The sequence below is a fragment of the Mustelus asterias genome, chromosome 3, assembly GCF_964213995.1.
Source record: "Mustelus asterias chromosome 3, sMusAst1.hap1.1, whole genome shotgun sequence".
Taxonomy (NCBI): domain Eukaryota; kingdom Metazoa; phylum Chordata; class Chondrichthyes; order Carcharhiniformes; family Triakidae; genus Mustelus; species Mustelus asterias.
In genome coordinates, this window is record NC_135803.1 from 47,698,997 (window position 1) to 47,721,057 (window position 22,061).

Sequence of the window (22,061 nt, forward strand, 5' to 3'; positions counted from 1 at the left end):
ACAGCAGGATATAGATAGACTGGAAAATTGGATGGAGAAATGGCAGATGGAATTTAATCTGGACAAATGCGAGGTGATGCATTTTGGTAGATCTAATTCAGGTGGGAGCTATGAAATAAATGGCAGAACAATTAGGAGCATAGACACACAGAAATCTGGGAGTACAGGTCCACAGATACTTAAAAGTGACGTCACAGGTGGAAAAGGTGATGAAGAAAGCATATGGCATGCTTGCCTTCATCGGATGGGGCATAGAGTATAAAAGTTGGCAAATTATGTTACAGTTGTATAAATCGTTGGTTGGACCACATTTGGAATACTGTGTCCAATTCTGGTCACCACTCTACCAGAAGGACGTGGAGGCTTTGGAGAGAGTGCAGAACAGGTTTACCAGGATGTTGCCTGGTATGGAGGGTATTAGCTATGAGGCGAGATTGAACAAACTGGGATTGTTCTCCCTGGAAAGGTGGAGGCTGAGGGTCAACCTGGTAGAAGTTTATAAAATGATGAGAGGTATAGATAGGGTGAGCAGATGGAAGCTGTTTTCCCAGGGCAGAAATGACAATTACAAAGAGGCACAAGTTCAAGATAAGAGGGCAAAGCTTCAGTGGAGATGTGCGGGGGAAGTTTTTTTTTTACACAGAGGGTGGTGGGGACCTGGAATGTGCTGCCAAGTGAGGTGGTTGAGGCAGTTATGTTAGTCACATTTAAGACTTATCTTGATAGGCATATGAACAAATGAGGAATAGAGGGATATAAGCGATTGGTTTAGATAGGTAAACGTGATCGGCGCAGGCTTGGTGGGCCAAAGAGCCCGTTCCTGTGCTGTACTGTACTTTGCTCTTTATCATCTCAGATATAACAATAGCCTCACCCTCCAGTCACCATATTCCAATGTAGTCTCTTTGATTTATGAGACTCAGTGTGTTCACTGAAACCTAATGTTGAATTGCCAAAAGAAACATTTTAAATGGCTAATTTTATTCATTGACTCATGCAATTTTGTGTGACTAAAAGTGGTGACTAACTGATGGAAACAGTTTGTAGAATGAGTGATGGCCGTTTTGAACAATCAAATGCTTTTTGAATGAATGATGCATTGGAATGTAAAACTACACATAGGCCTTGCCTTTATTCCTGCCTTACCTCCTGGAGTTTAATTTCCTTACGACTGAGAGTACTCAACACTGTGCTGTTTTGCACTTTTTCTAAGTTCTGCCATAATTTAATGCCCAGGTTATTTGTCCTTGGACTGAGTTTGACTGGCTGTGATATCACTTGAGTGGGTGTGTTGGCGTCAGTCTTTACTTCCTGAGGCTTGGCTTCATTTGTGAACTCAGCTGTGTTCTTTTCAGTGCAATCCTGCAACCGTCTTGTCTCGATTTCTTGAAATGTGCTCTTTTCCCGATATTCCTGGTACAGAAGTTCTAGAATCATACAAGTTAGTACATTTCAGCTGATGAATCAGATTAGCTAAGCCATGCAAGCACTGCATGTGATGTGACTTGGGGTTCATGACTGTTTATCAGATCAGGAGAAACAGCAGGAGAATTGTTAGACCTACATTATTAGCCTGTGATTCCTTTTGCTTTATCTACTAATGATTATAATGAACGTTTCAGTAGGAATAAAGCTAGCCTGTGGTACAATCAACATCCTGCTCCATAGTCCAACATAAAACACAGAGAAGCATTCATTAGTAGCATATCCTTGCCATACAAATCTGATGGTTTCCAAAGATTGTATTTTCTTACAGCAAAATAATTCCACAAAAAGCACAGTGAAGACTACTTTTAAACATTAAAAACCTATCTAGAATGATGTAGTGGACATAATGTGGTGTCAAACTTCTGACCTTCATATGATTGAACAATTATCCATTAACCTATGACAGCATAAGAATGGAATCAATGGCTAGTCAGATAGTTCCCACAAGGGAGAGAAATCAAACAGTCACTGAGATCAGTTATTTGTGATTTCCAGCACTCAACTTCATTGACTCATTAGCAAACACTGGGAAGCAGGTCATCCACTCTTTCAGCTGAGTATGACACAGATTCACTGAACTATTCAACAAAGGAGAAAGGAAAGGCCAAGCAAGTAGCTTCCAAAATTAAAGAGAAGCCAAAAATTCTCAGACCTTCCAGCCAACTCGTCTCCACACCTGACAGCTTCTTTACTCATTCTGGGGTTATCCGGTCCAGCTCCCAGAGAATCCTGCCACCCGGGAATAAAAATCCCAGCTTCTGGAACACTTTCATCAGGTTCAGGTTTGCAGATCTGGGAAATGTCCCCACACTGTTCTTGGGCCGGGAGTGAAAATGTACTCATTTGAACTTACATTAAAATCTATCAGTTTCAAACTTTATTTTTCGGTTTCTTAGTTGGGAAGGAAAGTGAAAATCTAAGCTGTTGTGACAGAATTAAACGACAATGGTCGGAAGTATAAATTGTTGTACGGCATAGTTAGTTGTATGTTAAAACAACAAAACAAAGTGCATGGCATGAATTCCCTTCCCAAACCTCTCAAAAGTCACATTTGTCCTTTAAATCTTTCCTTAAAACCTAAATCTTTGATCAATATTTTGGCCATTTCCCCTGAAATTGTTTTGCGTGTCAAATTTTATTTGATATTCTTTGATCCAGTGATGCATCTTGTGTCATTTCAGTAAGTTAATGGCATTATGGTTATTGTTATTTTGCTGCAGTGGATTTGTTCTCAAGACATTGAAACCATTACTTTCAATGCAAAAGCTGCACAGGAAACTCAGACTTGGTTTAAGAAGAGCTGAGGAATTCTCTCCCGGACAGCATCATTTCTAATATAAAGAACCTTAATATGTAACTAGTTATTAGTTTGGTGAGCAGAACCATTTATTATCTCTGGCTGAAACCACAAAATACAAAAGGTAGATGGGGTATTGGGTGTTATGTCTCATGGTCTCACTGGTTTCTTGGTACATATTTTGATCACCAGAGATCAGAAAATAATTTCCCAGATTTTTAATCCCTATGAACTGACCTCGCTATTCTTATAGAGTCACAGAGTCAGAGAGGTTTACAGCATGGAAACAGGCCCTTCGGCCCAACTTGTCCATGCCGCCCTTTTTTTTTTAAAACCCCTAAACTAATCCCAATTGCCCGCATTTGGCCCATATCCCTCTATACCCATCGTACCCATGTAACTATCTAAATGCTTTTTAAAAGATAAAATTGTACCCGCCTCTACTACTACCTCTGGCAGCTTGTTCCAGACACTCATCACTCTGTGAAAAAATTGCCCCTCTGGACACTTTTGTATCTCTCCCTTCTCACCTTAAACCTATGCCCTCTAGTTTTAGACTCCCCTACCTTTGGGAAAAGATATTGACTATCTAGCTGATCTATACCCCTCATTATTTTATAGACTTCTATAAGGTCACCCCTCAGCCTCCTACGCTCCAGAGAAAAAAATCCCAGTCTATTCAGCCTCTCCTTATAACTCAATCCATCAAATCCCGGTAGCATCCTAGTAAATCTTTTCTGCACTCTTTCTAGTTTAATAATATCCTTTCTATAATAGGGTGACCAGAATTGCACACAATATTCCAAGTGTGGCCTTACCAATGTCTTGTACAACATCAACAAGACGTTCCAACTTCTTTATTCAAAGTTCTGACCGATGAAACCAAGCATGCCGAATGCCTTCTTCACCACTCTGTCCACCTGTGACTCCACTTTCAAGGAGCTATGAACATGTACCCCTAGATCTCTTTGTTCTGTAACTCTCCCCAACACCCTACCATTAACCGAGTAAGTCCTGCCCTGGTTCAATCTACCAAAATGCATTACGTTGCATTTGTCTAAATTAAAGTCCATTTGCCATTCGTCAGCCCACTGGCCCAATTGATCAAGATCCCGCTGCAATTGGAGATAACCGTCCTCACTGTCCACCATGCCACCAATCTTGGTGTCATCTGCAAACTTACTAACCATGCCCCCTATATTCTCATCCAAATCATTAATATAAATGACAAATAACAGAGAGCCCAGCACTGATCCCTGAGGCACACCACTGGTCACAGGCCTCCAGTTTGAAAAACAACTCTCTACAACCACCCTCTGGTTCTGTCACGAAGCCAATTTTGTATCCATTTAGATACCTCACCCTGGATCCCGTGAGATTTAACTTTATGCAACAACCTACCATGTGGTACCTTGTCAAAGGCCTTGCTAAAGTCCATGTAGACAACATCAACTGCACTGCCCTCATTCTTGTATCTATGTTTGACTTTTCCAAGAGCTTACATACCTCTGATAGTTGTGGGGGATGTTGGGGATAATAATGCTCAATTGCAACATTGGAAACAGGCTCAGTGTACCAGCTAAACTTTTCCTATCAGCAGGGCTTTGGGGCGGGTGGGGTGTGGGGGAGGGGGGGGGGGTGCGGCGGTAGGGAATCTCTCTTGTGTTCTGGGGATATGATGGCAGATGCTGTAGCCAGTGAATTATTTGAGCGCCTTGATTTTCACAGTAACAGTGTGCTGAGGGGCCTCCCCCCTGACATCAATGTGCAGGGTCCCTCCGGTGACCATCAGGGTAAGTACATTCCTGTTAGAGGCTAATCAGAGACAAATTAGTCACAGGTGTGAGGTGAAATAATACTTATTGATGCCAATAAAAGTGCCTTCAAAATAAGTGACAATATAAAAACATGTGAATGTAGACTTTAAAGTGCCTAAATATTCTATCTAACTAGGGTTGCTCTTCACCCAAGCCATCTTAGTGCTGCTACAACATCTTAACTTTACGTGGCCTACCACTATATCTCAGTGTCTCAGAGGTGGAAGTGGCCAGCTGCCCTTGGTGATCATCCTCTGCAGGTGTCTGGGACATATCCATGACACCCTCTTCACCCCGCTGCCCTGCCAGTCCTGGAGGACCACCTGCATTCTTGCCATGGTGGCCGAGCCCTCTGCGATGGCCCTCTGAGTCAGGGGCTACCTGTTGAAGCCCTCAGCTGTGGCCTGCTGTGACTCAGCCATGGCCCTCTAGGACTCTGCGGTGCCCTGTTAGGACTCGGCCATCGCTTGGACCCTGCCACTCATGGTGAGGTTTTCCTGCCCCAGGCTTTTCACCTCAGACGCCACCATTGCATTGTTTGCTTGGGAATCACGCAAGACAGGCAATATCTGGCCTGCCTGGAGCTTTGGGACTCCTCCTAACAACCTCGCAGTCAGTCCAGTGTTGCTGTCAGACCCTCCTGCATTCCCTGGCTCTGTTGCTGCATCTCAAGCAGCTGAGGGAGAAGTGATCACAGAGGCCCAGCATGTAGCCTGGGGTCAGCCGAGTCCTCATCTCCGGCAGGCCCCTGCATGCCACAGGCCTCGGACATTCCCTCCTCCACCCAATGTACATTGGCAGATGTGTCGTGCACACCAAAGAGTGACCCAGGTGCCTCGCCACTAACTTGATCCAACAATGTGAGAGTCCCCTGGGATGGTGAACAGTGAGGTGGGAGCTGATGCAAAACTGGTGCCGGCCTCGGAGATCCATTCATTGGCCTCCTCCAAGGAGTCCTCCGAATTGTCAGGGGCAGGATCGGGGGGAATGGCAGGGCGGGGCGCAATGCAGATGGCTCAGGCATTTGGAGGTCCCTTTCTGCAACACAGGACACAAGGTTAAGTGCAGGGAGGGAGAGGAATCTGGGCTGCATGCAACTTATTTTCGATATCTCCAATGAGTGGAGGATTGGCAGATGCTCACTTCTATGCTCCAGCTTGACCATGCTGTCACTAATGGTCTGCATCCCCTCCTCTCCCGCAAGCTTCAGTGCCTTTTCCTCAAAGCAGGTGAGGACCCGAATCTGTCTTTGCCCTCTCCCGGTGATTATGGACATCCTTCTCTTGTGGGGACAGAAGGAGTCATGTAAAATCTGATGGCACGAGTCCTTCAGGGATCAGGGGGTGGCCCTCAGAGGGCAAGGGTTGTGATACTCTTGGGGGGGGGCGGGGCGGGGGGGGGGGAGTGAGGTGTTTGGGGGTCAGGGACAGGCTGGTAGCATGTACCGTGCTGGGGTGGGGGAGGTGGATTTGGGGGTGATTTAGGGGGAAGATGCCAGATAAGGTTAAACACTCACCCTTGCTGTCTGGATGAGGTCATTCAGTTTCTTTCAGCACTGTTTCCCAGTTCTCCTGGCCAGCACCCTAGCACTCACTCATGCTGCCACTGCCTCCTAGGTTGCGTTTCCATTCCTCACCCTAGGAAAGCATCCCGCTCAGGGGAAGAGGGTGTCCCACCTTGCCTCCACCGCCTCCAGAATCCTGGCCAGATCAGCATCAGAAAAACGGGGAGCTGTCTTCCCGGAGGCCATTTCTTCCTGCACTGCCTGCCTGTCTGTCCATCATTGGGTTTTTTTATGAAGCTCTCCCTTGTTAGGTCAGACCAACTGCAGGCAGTTGGGTGAGTCACAGGGGGTGGGGTAATGGGGTGAGTAATGTTGGGGGGGTGGGGGGGGTTCTGATCTCTGTGGGTGGCGGGAGAGGCTATATCTGGCCCGGGACTGTTCTGTCAGGAGAGCTACTTTATTTTTAGCTTTTTCTGCCCATGCGCAGTTTGTCGCTCCGATCGGAGCTGCAGGCTCTCTGGTGAATTAGGCCCTGCCCCTCTAGCAACTAGAAATGGTCAAGCCCTTATTTTCAAAGACTGAGTGCATAAGATTCGACGAGAAAACTCACTGAAAAATGGATCAGGAACTCTCCTGTTTTCACATTACCTGGACACTTCGAAAAAAATGATAAAATCACCCCCTAAGTGCTGGGCGGACTTTAAACTGGGAGAGTTTCAGATCCATCTTCTGGGCGTGTTTTCAGCACCCCCCTATATGCACTCTGCCTGCAAAACTTTGAGTAAGTCTATTGCTCGCTGCAGAAGCCTGTAGGCGGGGCTTAATGTGCCCAAAACCCTGCAGAGGGAGGTAGTGCGCATGTGCAGGCCTCTGATGCTGCACATGTGCATTAGCAGGAGCAGTGGTCTGACAGAAAAGAGAGAGCTGTTAGGCCCCTGCCAATGCAGATGGCCTGAAACAGCTACCCCCATCCCCCACACAATCACAGGGGCCCACGGCTCAAGGTATAGCCCCCGCTGACACTCCCACCTCCCAGACCGATCTCGGATCCCCCTCCCCCACCGATCACAGACCCGCTGCCCTTCCCCCACCGAGCGTTGCAGAGTGGCAGCGGGCCCCATCTCCCTTCCTCCCCCTCCACTGACCATTGCAGAGTGGCTGTGGGCCTCCTCTCCCTCCCTCCCCCCACCGATCCCTGCAGAGTGGCAGTGGGCCCCCTCTCCCATATTAGTCCCTCCCTCAGTGGCCCTGCCCCCACTGGCCCCATCCCTCCATTAGCCCCACCCCAACAGGCAATGCCCAGGTGCCTACTGGGCATTGTCCAGGTGCCAAACTGGCATTGTCCAGGTGCCAGGGTGGCCCTGCCAGTCTGGCACTGCCCAAAGGGGAAGCCCCCTTGCCCTCAGCCTCCCTGGGTGGCCTCAATGGTTCCGCCAACAAGACCAAGTTGACTGCTCCCCGTTCATGGTGAACATGACTATTCCTCGCCAGTGTGAACCTTTCCAGGCGAGGTCATAAAGGGAGGGGTGGGGGGGGGGGGGGGGGGGGGTGGTGCGAGCCCGAACGATTGAGCGCCGGGCTTGCTAAGCAGATGTAAAACAACATTCCAATAAATTTAAATGAGTTTACCCTCATTTCTGGCAAGAGGCTGATTGCGCTGGAAATCTGGCGCTTGTAAAATGGCGGTGGCCCCAAAAACCATGCCAATCACGCTTTAATCCCGACTTTATCACTGCATCACGCCCAGAAATGGGCGCAACGCGATGGTAAAATTGCCCCCTTAGAATCATTCTCGTGAAATTCCACCCTTTGTATTCCAGCAAACACCAGAGACCAAGAGGTAACTTCCTTTGTTACTATTGTCCCCGATTCCTCTCTGTTGCTTGTCATACTGCACTGCCCAATTGCCAGCATGTTGCAGTCAATGGTGAAGGGACAGTGCTCAGGTTGACTTTCAAAGTGTTGATCACAAAGATCTAGCAAGTTGCCCAGTCATGACGTCAATTTAAATCTGGCACCAGCTATAGAAGATCTCTGACATCCATGAACAGTGAAGTCAACAATCAGCCTAAGAAACCTCAGATTGAAGAATTCTCACAGACAGCAATCCAAGAAGTGAACAGCACTGATTAATATTCACTTTTTAAAATGATTTTAGAAATAGCTTTGGGATATATAAGATTAAGACATAAGTGGAAATATCATAGAATGCTTTTTAAATATTACTTTATACGCCCATGGAATTTTTATCACAGAATGGAGGGAATTACACTCCAAACTTATATAATTAGTTTTTCAAGCCCAGAAAAGTTGTTCAGGTGTAATTATGACGTTGTATGCCATTAAAACGCAGTTACGCTCATTCAACAAGGATTCTGCAGCAAGAATAGTACATAAAATATTGAAGTTTATGTCAAGTCACTGATTTCTGTGCTGCACCTGTGAAGCACAACCTGTGGAGGAGCAGGGTATCACTGACAGTAATTTCCAGATTTCAGCATTTAGTTGTGCAGGAGCAGACGAGAGAGGTTGCTGTCAGTTTCACAGAGTAATGCGAGCGAATGCTGATAGCTTTGCCATTGCTACAACTGTAAAATCTGGCCCACTATATATAAAAAGTAATCCTTCCCTTCCTTATCTAGAGTAGCAAAAAACCACATGCAAAACAGATTGTGTATTCTGCACCAGAGCAACAGCACTTAAACTGCAGGTTTAACAGTTGAGCTGGGAGATACAGCCAGCTTATCAAAACAAAGAAAAGACTTGGCATTTAAATAGCATCTTTCCCAATCTCAGGTCATCCCAAAATACTCAGCACCCATTGAAGTGCTTTTGACATGTAGTCACTTTTGGAAATGCAGCTACCATTTTCTGTGCAGCAAGATTCCATAAACATAAATTAGGTAATGATCAAATAATCTGCTTTTTTGTGATCACATTTGACGATCAAAAATTACCACTGATTTTAGCATTTTTGTGGCTCTTCTTTCTGCCTCGTGTCTAGATATATTTATGGAAATAATATTTTGCCTATGATGTTGCCTTGATGCAGTTACCAAGCCAAGTAATGTAAAAAAAGGATGAAGTGGCATGCAAAAACAAATTTCTGAAGCACCTTGGATTAATAGCTATGTACTAATGTTAATTCACCTCCCACATGTTGTCAGGCTCAGTAACTCCCCCAAGCCAGCACCCACTGTTTCACAAACATGCACATTATAAAATCAACAGCAACGAGACAAAAAAAAAACAACAAATGGGATGTTCAGGTTCATCATAATTTTGAACCTTTACATTTTAGAGAGGATACTAATGACAAAGTACTCTCTTTAAATCATATTAGAAATGCAATGGTTTGAAATTTTCAAAGACATTGATCATTCATAGGAAAGTACCTATGTTTTCAATGAAATGCCACACATTCTTAAATCTGGTTATGGAAGCATTTGCTGGAGAATTACCATTTTGCTGTGAGCTTGCTAGAAGAAATCTAAAATGGTACAGAAAGAGATAATCAATGAGTTACATAGCATAGTTTTCATTGGAATAAAAATAATATACTTATGAAGTCTTTCACTTCCCTACATTGAACAAATATTATTTACCCATCACCAGCTTGTACGTGTAGATTTGTTTTCTATTTATTTTCCCCTCTAGTACTTAGTGTCCTTCATTCTCTTCCACTGACTTTATGGCACTCCTAATATCACCCTCATGCTTGTTATCAATGTATTTTTCAATTATGCATAGACCTCCCCCAACTGGTTAATGCCCACAAACAGAGGCAAAAAGTAAATACCATGCTGAGGGATGAATTAGATTTGTGTGGTATTTCTCACTTTTTCTGAAAGTATGCATGAACCAAATGAATTTGGACCTGCATTCATGTGTATAATTTACACTCATCCATCTGATATTTTCTATATATTGGGCGTTTACATGTTAAAAAGTTTATTTATTAGTCACAAGTAGGCTTACATTAACACTGCAATGAAGTTACTGTGAAAATCCCCTAGTCGCCACACTCAGGCGCCTGTTCGGGAGGGAGAATTTAGCATGGCCAATCCACCTAACCCACACATCTTTGGACTGTGGGAGGAAACTGGAGAACCCGGAGGAAACCGAGGGAAAATGTGCAAACTCCACACAGACAGTGATTCAAGCCGGGAATCAAAACCAGGTCCCCGGCGCTGTGAGGCAGCAGTGCTAACGACTGTGTCACCATGTGTAGCTTGGATCAATTATTTTCTGTTTGCAACCAACATTGTAGCATTGGAACAGAAATGAAATGTCCAAGCTACCATAGAATCAACAACAATAATCTCTCCCTCAAATGTCAACAAAACGAAGGAGATTGTCATCAACTTCAGGAAGCGTAGAGGAGAACATGCTCCTGTCTACATCAACGGGGACAAAGTAGAAATGGTCGAGAGCTTCAAGTTTTTAGGTGTCCAGATCACCAACAACCTGTTCTGTTCCTTCCATGCCAACACTATAGTTAAGAAAACCCACCAACGCCTGTACCTTCTCAGAAGACTAAGGAAATTTGGCATGACTGCTACAACTCTCATCAATTTTTACAGATGCACCATAGAAAACATTCTTTCTAGTTGTATCACAGCTTGTATAGCTCCTGTTCTATTCAAGACCGCAAGAAACTATAAAGGGTCACGAACAAAGCCCAGTCCATCACTCAAACCTGCCTCCCATCCATTGAACCTGTCTACACTCCCCACTGCCTTGGAAAAGCCATCAGCATAATTAAGGACCCCACGCACTCCGGACATACACTCTTCCACCTTCTTCCGTTGAGAAAATGATACAAAAGTCTGAGGTCACATACCAACCAACTCAAGAACAGCTTCTTCCCTGCTGCCATCAGACTTTTGAATGGACCTACCTCTCATTCAGTTGATCTTTCACTACATTAACTATGATTGTAACACTACATCCTGCACTCTCCCCTTTCCTTCTCTATGTACGGTATGCTTTGTATATATAGCACGCAAGAAACAATACTTTTCACTGTATACTAATACATGAGACTATAATTAATCAAATCAAAGAATCATAGAATCCTACATTCAGCCTATTGAGTCTGCAGCAACTCTCCAAAAGAGCATTTAATGTGGCCAATCCACCTAACCTGCACTTTGGACTGTAGGAGGAAACTGATGAAGACACGGGGAGAATGTGCAAACTCCACATAGACAATCACCCAAGGCCGGAACTGAACCCAGGTCCCTGGTGCTGTGAGGCAACAGTGCTGACCACTGTGCCACTATGCTTGTTTTAACAGAGTAAACTTTACTAATTGACCCAGAATTTGCAATAATTCCCTTCAAATCAGATTTTGCATCATCCTTTTGAAATTCTTTAACCCTGATCTCGTAAGGGTACATCTAAAGCACCAACATGCAATTTTCAGTTTCCTAAACTAACTTTTCTTGCAGCCTATTTGGTGAGATTTCCAATTTGATATCATTATTTTCTATTATAAAATAGAATCCCTACAGTGCAAAGAAAGGCCATTTGGCTCAGCATGTCTGCATGGACTCTCTGAAAGGGCATCCCACCCAAGCCTTCCCCTCCACCCTATCCCCATAACCTCATGCACTTACCATGGCTAATCCACCTAACCTACTCATCTTTGGACTGTGGGCGGAAACTGGAGCACCTGGAGGAAACCCATGCAAGACACGGGGAGAACGTACCAACTCTACACAGACAGACAGTCACCCAAGGCTGGAATCAAACTTGCTGTATGGCAACAGTGCTAACCACTGGGCCACTATGCCACCTGATGTTACAAATCTATGTTTACATGGGAACTGGATGGGGACAATTCATACCTGTTTCACTCATGTGCATCACCAGACAGAGACATCTAGAAGGATCATTTCTACTTGGGCATTGGCAGCAAAGAGTGACATTCACTGGGTCCTGGTCAGGACATCCTGAGCCTGCCAGTCCTGCTTTCTATCCATTAAAATTATTGATTTCTTGACAGTACCTGCTCCCAATGCCAGAAATACTCAATCAGGGAATCTACCTTTTAAAGTCAACTCTCAGCTTCTGGAGATGAAAGGATTGTTTCATCTATTTCTATTTAAACGTTCACAAGCAAAATGTGATTCCACATCACAGATCAGATGTAAAGTTTAATTCTGCACCTTAATGTGGGATTTCTGTTTACCTTACCAGTCATCCTTATGGCATTTTCATAAGTGAGGTTGTCATTTTCAAGACAAAATTGTTAGAATGGGTGAGTTTTCACGATTATTTACAGTTCTGTGCCAGCGTTTCATGTTCAATAGAAATTGAATTGAACCTGCTTGACTAAATTTCATTTAGGGCTCATAAAACTTACATTCTTTAACTGGATTTGTTTCCAGGCCCCTGAAAAGTGACTATGCTTTATTATGCTAGTCTCATTCTGTTGTATACTTCCAAAATACTGCATTATTTATTGGTTTCTCAGCTATATCTTACCTGTTTGAGCTGTCTTCTGGAGCATTCATTAATGAAATTAGCTTTAGACCTGTGTTTTCAAGGGTCTGAGTTTCTTCTCTGAGAGTACAGCATCCAAGGTCATTGGCTAGAGTCTCTGTACCAGTGACTTTACCCTGAGTTGGAATGGAGCTGTTGGCTTTCTTTAGGAGATTTTCAGGATTCGATGTCAATGGACAATTTTCATTGTCATAAGGTCTTTGTGCATGATTTTCTTTTTGTACCTCATGCAGTTCCAAAACTGGCAAAGACCCATGGTAACTGGGCAACATTGTCGCATCACCAGCAATCCAATGGCTAAATCCAAGGTTCTTTGGTACTGATGACCTGCAACCATTCACAACACAATGGCGTATTATTATTTTAATAGTAACAATCATTCAATGTGTAAAATACAGAAAATATTTGGTTACCATATTCAAATTTAGAACAAACCAAGAGGGGTTCATTTTATCATCTTTGGAGTCCTTGCCATATAACCATCAACAGACAGCTGAATATGTCTCACAACATTCAGGTTATTGCTAAAAATAGCACGTCACTGCCTAAATCACAGTTTTTATTCTTTCACTATATGAGAACGAGTTAAATTTAAGTGGAATGTTTTGAAACAAATGTAATTTTCACAGATTTTAAGAGAAAACACTGAGATGAATAAATGTACTGGTGTGTTAATGAGCACCCAATCCTTATCATTGCTTAAAAGTATTGGGGGACATTGAGCAATTTATCATCTCCCAATGACCATAAAACAACCTCATCTATTTCTGTGATAACTCTATTCATGTGGTATCTTCTGAGTGTTTGAAGAAGTGGCGGCCAATTTGGTTGGTGTTAGAATAGAACATAGAAAAAATACAGCACAAACATTGTGTTCTTACAGCTTAATTCCTTCAAGGTGAAGCAGTGAGAGACCCCACTTTTCTATTCTCTCAGAGAGGGCGGCACGGTAGCACAGTGGTAGGGCGGCACGGTAGCACAGTGGTTAGCACTGCTGCTTCACAGCTCCAGGGACCTGGGTTCGATTCCCAGCTTGGGTCACTGTCTGTGTGGAGTTTGCACATTCTCCTCGTGTCTGCGTGGGTTTCCTCCGGGTGCTCCGGTTTCCTCCCACAGTCCAAAGATGTGCGGGTTAGGTTGATTGGCCATGCTAAAAATTGCCCTTAGTGTTCTGAGATGCATAGGTTAGAGGGATTAGTAGGTAAATATGTCGGGATATGGGAGTAGGGCCTGGGTGGGATTGTGGTCGGTGCAGACTCGATGGGCCGAATGGCCTCTTTCTGTACTGTAGGGTTTCTATGATGAGTTCAGGGAAAAATAAACTCTTGAATAACAAGTCAAGATTGAACCAGAAGACTGTAATATATAAGCATGGAATCTGCAGCTGGAGCTAAAATGCAGGACAAAGAATAGCCAGGGTATTTAACTGGTATTAACCTGATGACACTACCAGTGGACTCAATAATACAACAAGCAGTTTTAACAGCCTTAATCATTCTTGGAATTGGCAGAAAGAATTGAATCCACCTCCCGTTTGTGTCTGATGTAAAAATAAACTTTTTTCTGACATGGCAATTGCTGCTGACATCTCAATGTTTTGTAATAAAAACAGAAATATTGGAGATACTCAGTAAGCCAAGCAGCAACCATGAAGAAAGAACTTGAGTTAATATTTCAATTAACAACCTCTCATAAGAATTTGCAAAGGTTAGAGAAGCAAGGTAATTTGAAATATAAAATCACCAAAGTAAGGTCATCAACCTGAAATGTTGGGCATGATCTTACCACCTCACCAAGCCCGTTGATCAGCATGGCAAGGCAGGAAAATAGTGCGAGAGCCCAATAATCTGATTCACGCCAGGTGCACACAGAATTATTATCTTCCTGGCCCCTTTTTATTGGCAAGAACAGCTTGAAGCATCAGATTGCCTGGATTTCCATTTCTCCATGTTCAAATGCAACAAGATTTGGGCAATATCCAGGCTTAGGCTGACAAGTAACATTCGTGCCACACAAATGCCAGACAATAACAATCACTAATAAGAGACACTTTAGCCACTGCCCCTTGACATTTAATGGTGTCACCATCACTGAATCCCCCACTGTCAACATCCTTGGGGTTACCATTGACCACAAACTCACTGGACTCACCACGTAAAAACAGTGGCTACAAGAGCTGGTCAGAGGTTAGGAATACTGCAGCGAGCAACTCACTATCTGACTCCCCAAATCCTGTCCACCATCTACAAGGCACAAATCAGGAGTGTGATGGAATACTCCCCACTTGCCTGGATGGGTGCAGCTCCAACAACTCTCAAGAAGCTTGACACCGTCCAGAACAAAGCAGCCCGCTTGATTGGCACCACATCCACAAACATCCACTCTCTACTCCACCAACACTCAGTAGCAGCAGTGTGTACTATCTACAAGATGCACTGCAGCAATTCACCAAAGATCTTTAGACAGCACCTTCCAAACCCATAACCACTTCTATCTAGAAAGGCAAGGGCAGCAGATAGATGGAAACACCACACCTGCAAGTTCCTCTCCAAGCCACTCACTATCCTGATTGGAAATATATTGTTGCTCCTTCATAGTCACTGGGTCAAAATCCTAAAATTCCCTCCCTAATGGCATTGTGGACGACATTGAGGTGGCAATTAGTGCGTGGACTGCAATGATTCAAGAAGGCACCTCACCCGACCACCTCACCTTCTCAAGGGCAAGGAGGGATGGGCAATAAATGCTGGCCAGCCAGCAATACCCATGTCCCGCAAATGAATTAGGGAGTTCAGCGCAGCTGTTTCCCCCTTCCTGGATGCTTCCCACCTCACTAGCAAGACATCACACCAGTGAAAATCATTCTTGTCTCCACCATAAGTGTGCCTGGGAGGGGGCCAAGGAGGCGAGTCCCTAGTGGGGGTGGGGATTGAGTGGGGGTGGGGATTGCATGGGGGCAATGATGGGGGGGATAAGTTGGTGGGGGGCTATGAGGGGTGCCCATGCACTGGGGGGCCTGTGCACCATGATGGGTGCCTATGCATTGGGGGGACAGGGGGAGGGGAGGGGGCGGTGGTGATGCAGGGCATTGTGCAAGGGTGAATTGTGAAGGGTGTCATGACGATGGGGGAGGGGGGCATGTTGTGGGTCTGCCAGGGGCCCCAGAGGGAGGGCCCTGACACTCAGACACTGGCGAACCACGTCGATGTAGGGGTAGCACATGATGCTGATGAAGAGGGTGAGGGGTGTGCGATGTCCATGGTGGGCGAGAGAAAGTCTCCCAGTTCACTGGCAGATCAGGGCGCCCTGCGAGATGGCTTTTAACAGGCTCCATCCCCTTACCATTGCAAAGCTCCCAGCTGTCCAGGAAAAGTACTCCTGAAAGATTGCGATCCGGATCATGCTGAAAAGACTGGCGTGGATGACTCCTGTTTTCTTGCCCTTATGACACTAATTTTTCTGTTCCTCTCTGCACAGATGCTTCTTGACCTACTGAACATTCCCAGCATTTTCTGTTTTTATTTTGGATTTCCAGTATTTTGCTATGTTTTCTGTTCTCCATTTGGTGTACACCTAAAGATACCCGGTTGAAGTTCTTTCCAACAATTCCCTCCACTCATTATTTCTATCCATGTACACCATTGACCGGATAAAGAGATTAGGAGCAAAGTTAAAAAAAAAAAATCAGGAAATCAAAGCGGAACCATGAAATTTAATCATCAAGGAACACATTGGTTTTACACAATGGAATGATGTTGGAATTTATGACCAAAGAAATGACAGACAGCAAATCATCGTGATACCAAAGCCCAGAAAAGACCCCACGCTTGCAGCTAGCTACTGTCCAATTCACTCGGCCATACAAAATCCCTGAATGCCTCATTATTCAGCACATATCCCCAATCGTAGAAGAAGTCCTTAGCATTGACAAAGTTGGTTTCCGCAAGGTCCTCAATACCGGGGCACAGGTTTTGGCCCTAACCACTTACATTGAAAACGGCTTTCAGAAAAATTTAAAGACAGGTGCTGTGTCCCTCGACCTCACAGCCACCTACATTACCGTTTGGCAGACTGACATCCCCCTGAATCTGACGCGAGTCCTCTCCCGCTGGATGACGAAAAGTATCGGAACACTGTTGAACAATCGAAGGTTCAGAGTTCACCTTGGACAGGCAAAAAGTAAATGGAAAAGACAAACCAATAGACTCCCCCAAGGCTCCATACTGGCTCCAACCCAGTTCAACCTGTACACAAATGATCTTCCAAAAATTTATATATTCCGATTACATCTGCCTCGCAACTCAAATCCCTGACTTCGAGACCTTGGACCAGACCCTAGGTGAGAACTTGTAAAAACTTGATCAGTAATGCAATACATGGTGATTCAAGCCAAGCCCGGCAAAAACAGTGTCCTGCTTATTCCATCTTCACAATTCAAAAGCTAATAAAGAGTTCAACATTCAAATGAATGGTCACAAGTTAAAGCAGCGCCCAACTCCAACGTACCTCAGATTGGCCTTAGAGGGCCAATGACCTTCTGGGAAGACGTAAAAACAACTGCAGCCAAGGTCAAGCCCAGAAACAACTTGATTGCTAAACAAGCCGGTTCAATGTGGGGTGCTGCAACACCACCCTCCACACCTCAGCACTCGCATTCTCATATTCAGTTGCAGAATACTGCACCCCTGTTTTGTAAAGATCATCACCATGCGTTTCTTTACTGGAACACTACTCTCAACACCACTCCCTTGGCTCCCTGTCCTGGCAAATATCACTCCACCACATATCTGCCAACTTGCAACAACCCACTAAAATGATAGAAAAAGTTCATAATGCCCACCTGCCACTTCATGCTGATCTATTCAGCCCACCCAAGGTACAACTCCCATCAAGAAGGCCAATCTGGAAAAACCCCTCCCAGATGGGACTTCAATGCAAATTCCACCTGGACAAATGACTGGGAATCACTGGACATGACAAACAAGTAACTGGTTTCAAATCCAACCCAACAGCTGCCTGGTTCCAACCTTCCAAGGAATGAGTGGTCCACCTTCAACAGATTCAGGACTGGCCATGGTTGCTGCTTGGCCAACCTCCACAGATGGGGCATTAGTGCCAGACCCCATGTGCCTGTGGGAGAGAGCAAATTATGTGCCACATCATAGAAGAGTGTTAATCCACAAACTCAGAGGAAGCTTATCTGTGTTCAACACAGCAGAGCCAAAAAAATACTGCTTGGCTTAGGTATTTGCATTTGCTAAATAAATAAAATCAAGGAACGTAGAACAAAATAGTAAAACATTAACCACATGAATGAAAAGAGGTGATTAAGTCAGAATGAAAATATGGCCACGAAGAGGCGGCCAGGATAAGATCACATACAGCAATACTGAAAAGACCAAAATATTAAATAATTATTTTCCTTCATTTTTTAACCAGGGAAATGGCAAGAGAACATGACATTACAAGGTGACATTTAAAATGATACAACAACACTTAGGGTTGGGGGTTAGGGTTAGGCTGCCGGGATTCTCTGGTCTGATGAAGGGTCATTGGGACTTGAAACATTGGCTCTATTTTCATATGAAGCAATTTTTTAAAGCGGCATCTCGGCCTTTTGGCTAAGATGCAAATGAGATCAAGCCTTGGAGGAGGAAGACCTGCGCCTACTCCAATCAGCTTGGCTCATGTAGATCAGGCCCAAGACAGGGGTTGCATACCCTGTCTTGTCAGCTTGGATCGGAAATGTCTCAACTTGTTGAGACTCTGAATTGGACTTGATTTGATTGAATTGGAAAAGTATTTTTAAAAATTGGCTCTATTTTTTCCCCACAGATGAAGACATAGATTCAGTAGGGATTCTATACCACCACATAATCCAGGCCATGAAATAAATTCACCAAACGTAAAGAGAATAAAATTGGACAGGTTTCAGCTGTGCATCTTAGAAGAATCTAGGGTGGAGATAGCAGAGCCACTGTTAATATAAAGAGGTGTACTGCCAGAGGACTGGTAGAAGCTATCTTTAGGCAGGAAGTTAGGACATGCTGAGGAAATTACAGACCAGTCTGTTGAACATTGATGGTAGAACCCCAGGAAAGATATTGAATCCCTACTAGAGGAGGAAATATAAAAAGATATAGCAATGAAAAATGCAACATGAACAGTCAGTAGGTATTTCAAAAGGACAAGGCTATCAGAGGTAGAAGAGACAGTGAACAAAATGTAGTGGAGTAGATGTGATTTCTGAGGGTTTCCAAAAGGCTTTTAATAAAGTACTATTTAATAGACCAACAAATAAGGGCACAGCATTTGGAGTTGGGAGCAAGCAGTACAGTGGACGGATAGCTAGACTACAAGGCAGAAAGCAGAGAGTAGGAATAGAGCTTAACAACTCAGTGTGGCAAAAGATGGGAAGTATGGTCCAACAAGGATCAGTACTCAGACCACTGTTGTTGCTAATTTATATTAATAATGTAGACTTTGAAATCAAAAATACAATTTCTAAATTTACAGATGGCATTGAATAGAGGGGAATAGTTGATATTGAGGACTGCAACAGATTACAAGAAGACATTAATAAACTTGCAAATGGGTGTATAATTAGCAAATTAATTTCAACACAGCTGAATGTGACGTTATACATTTTAGTAAGAAAAATAAAGAGGTCACATTATAATTGGAAAATAATGATCTAAATAGGGTAGAGGAGCAAAGGGATATAGAAATATAAATACACAAATCTCTAAAAATAGCAATATAGATCAATGAAGCCATAAAAAAGACTGTGGTAACCCCCAGGACTTGCATGGGGAATCACTGATTGACCTTCCTGTAGGACTCGTTGAATACGAGCTCCCTGGGGCTTGGTAATTAACTCAACAAATGGAGCTCGTATACTGAGCCCTGTATAAAGCAGACCCCTAAGTGGGTCCATATTGCATTGCCCCGATTGGGACTTACTTGTGTTCACCAGAGGCCTGGGGTTTTGTTTTATTTTATTTTGTGCAATAAAGCACAGCTCCTTTACAGTCGACTCCTGGAGTTATTATAAAGACAAAGCAAACACTAGGATTTATTTCTAGAGGGATTGAAGTGAAAAGTAGAGAGCTTATACTAAACTTGATTTAGCTTTGGTTAGGCTACACTTGAGAGTACTGTTTAAAGTTCTGGTGATCTCATTATAAAAATAATATAGAGGCACTGGAGAGTGTGTGCATATACGATTTGCTAAGGTGATACCAGAAGTGTGAGGCTATAACTATCAAGAAAGGAAGAACAGGCTGGCTCTCTTTTCCTGAAAAGAGAAGACTGAGGGATGACCTTATAGAAGTCTTCAAATTGTTGAAAAATTTCACTTCTGAGGAAGAGTGGAGGACATCAATAGTCAAGAAATAAAGAAATGAATTCAGAAGTAACTTTTTTACCCAGTAAGTGGTCAAATATGGAACTCATCTCCATAGCGATTAGTAAAGGCCAGAACTGATGCACAAGAGGAAACTAGATAAACACGAAGTAGAGCAATTAGAGGGTTGATATAGTTAGGTGAAGAAAAATGGGGATGAGTGAGTGGGACTAAACATCAGCATAGACTGTTTGCATGGAATGGCATAATTCTGTGCAATTCCACGTAAAATGAATTTGGACAGTCTGAATCCAAATTCTAATAGGTGTGGGCCTGTGGTACAAAAACTGTCCCTAATTTGTTACAACTTGGCAACCGCATGCAGAGTCACAGAATATTAGAAATGGAAAATGAATATTGTCCCACTGGTCTATAACAGTGTGTTCCACTGAGCTGCACCTATTCTGGCTGTGCTAAATGCTTTCATTGGCATCTAAAACAGGACAAGTTGCATTCACCTTAGAGAGCACAAAACTTTTCAAAATGTATTATTATTCCTCATGTCTACTGGCTAGGATCATCTTTACTTCTTATATCAATCCACCCTCCACAAAACAGTATCCACCTCATGAATGTGTGACCAGGGCCAGAATTCTCCGATCTTGCCCGCAGCTAGGATTCTCCGGTCTCGCTGCTGTAAATGGAAATTGGGCTGAGTGTCAAATTCTTAGCTCCTGTGGCAGCAGTGGCAACATCGGAGAATCCTGGCCAGGATCTCATGACAATTAGTCTTCATACAAAACACTGACGGCATCATCACATGTTTCATGAAGTTACTGCAATTTCTTCTGTATAGCGCTTGTGTTCGATTTAAAATTGCCTTGGGAACAGCTCCTTCATTCTCTGCCAATTTCGCTCCTGCCTACTAGCCAAATGTTGCTTCCGTATTGGTGGGAAACTGACTGGAGGTATGTGAGAAGGCCCATGTTTCATGCTGCCAAGATGAAGTCAGTTTGCTGCTGCCTGCCTGATATACCCTTTGAATTAAAATCAGAACCCTTATGTTGGAAGATCTTTTGGAAAAACAGAATCAGTTGCAACATTTTGATGAACCAAGTCAAAAGTACATCATAAATTGCCTGCACTTTCACCATACACAGTTCCAACAAGGTGGGTGTCTATTCATGTTCTTACCTCAGGTTGTTGTTGAATAGTGGAGATCTCTGCATATACTGTGGGTTCACGGTGGGAATTTTCCAGTAAGGTAATGAATTGGAAGAATTAAGAGCACGCCCTAGATCATTTGGTCTTTCCTGGAGGCCATCACTTCTCATGGTCTTGCAGCCTCCTAAGCAAAAAAAAAGTTAAACATAGATAACTTCTTACTCAGGTTCCAACAACACAAGACTAACCTATTAAACCTATAACTAATTTTCTGTAATATTATAAATACACTTTAAATCAGGGCATCCACAATAGGAGCTTATATACTTTGTATTATGACAAAATAAATTTTGAGTGAAAAGTATTATTTCATATTTACAATGGGTTAGATTTGGACAATTTTAGTAACTTTGTAATGTTTGCTAGGCTCCAACCAGAAAATAATCAACATACAAATATATACTTCCAATGGATATTAGAAAACAAAGATTTTGTTAAATTATGGTGCCAAGTCTATTGACGCAGTTTAACATGTAGCTTGAAATTGTTGTAACACTTTTTGAATGTGTTCACCTGTGCCCCTTTCTGAAAGCAGAAAGACACACCCACGACAAAATGTGATTATTGTGTTATAGTTAGTAGTAATGATGGTGAGAAGCCATCATTTTATGTATTCACACATGAAAAAATGAACTCAATTTCACGCTAACCAATGAAACTTTACAGGGGCAAATCTCCCAAAAGTGCTGACTTGGCGAGTCAACTGGTCTAGGTCACGACTATTTTTTCAATACAACTTCAGACCCAAATCTCCCCTCTCTGTGCAATGCAGAGGTCACAATTGTGAATATCATTAAACGTTTGGGGGCGGGGCCTATTCACGCCAAAGAGCATGAAATCGGCGCAATGAGCTGGAAGCCGTGCATGCACACATCT

General features: G+C 43.6%; 1 protein-coding gene across 4 annotated transcripts in view; it reads right to left on the reverse strand.

Moving 5' to 3' along the window:
• The window catches only part of LOC144490830 (ephexin-1-like), an 82,521-nt gene that overhangs the window by 32,814 nt on the left and 27,646 nt on the right, over nucleotides 1–22,061 (reverse strand). For 3 of the 4 annotated variants that reach the window (XM_078208548.1, XM_078208536.1, XM_078208529.1), the window contains 4 exons: nucleotides 21,156–21,309; nucleotides 12,599–12,943; nucleotides 9,502–9,596; nucleotides 1,147–1,427 (listed from right to left, as the gene is read on the reverse strand). In XM_078208548.1, coding sequence (XP_078064674.1) covers nucleotides 1,147–1,427; nucleotides 9,502–9,596; nucleotides 12,599–12,943; nucleotides 21,156–21,309 — 875 coding nt within the window. The remainder of the gene's footprint in view (nucleotides 1–1,146; nucleotides 1,428–9,501; nucleotides 9,597–12,598; nucleotides 12,944–21,155; nucleotides 21,310–22,061) is intronic. The other variant, XM_078208542.1, reaches the window with a different exon arrangement.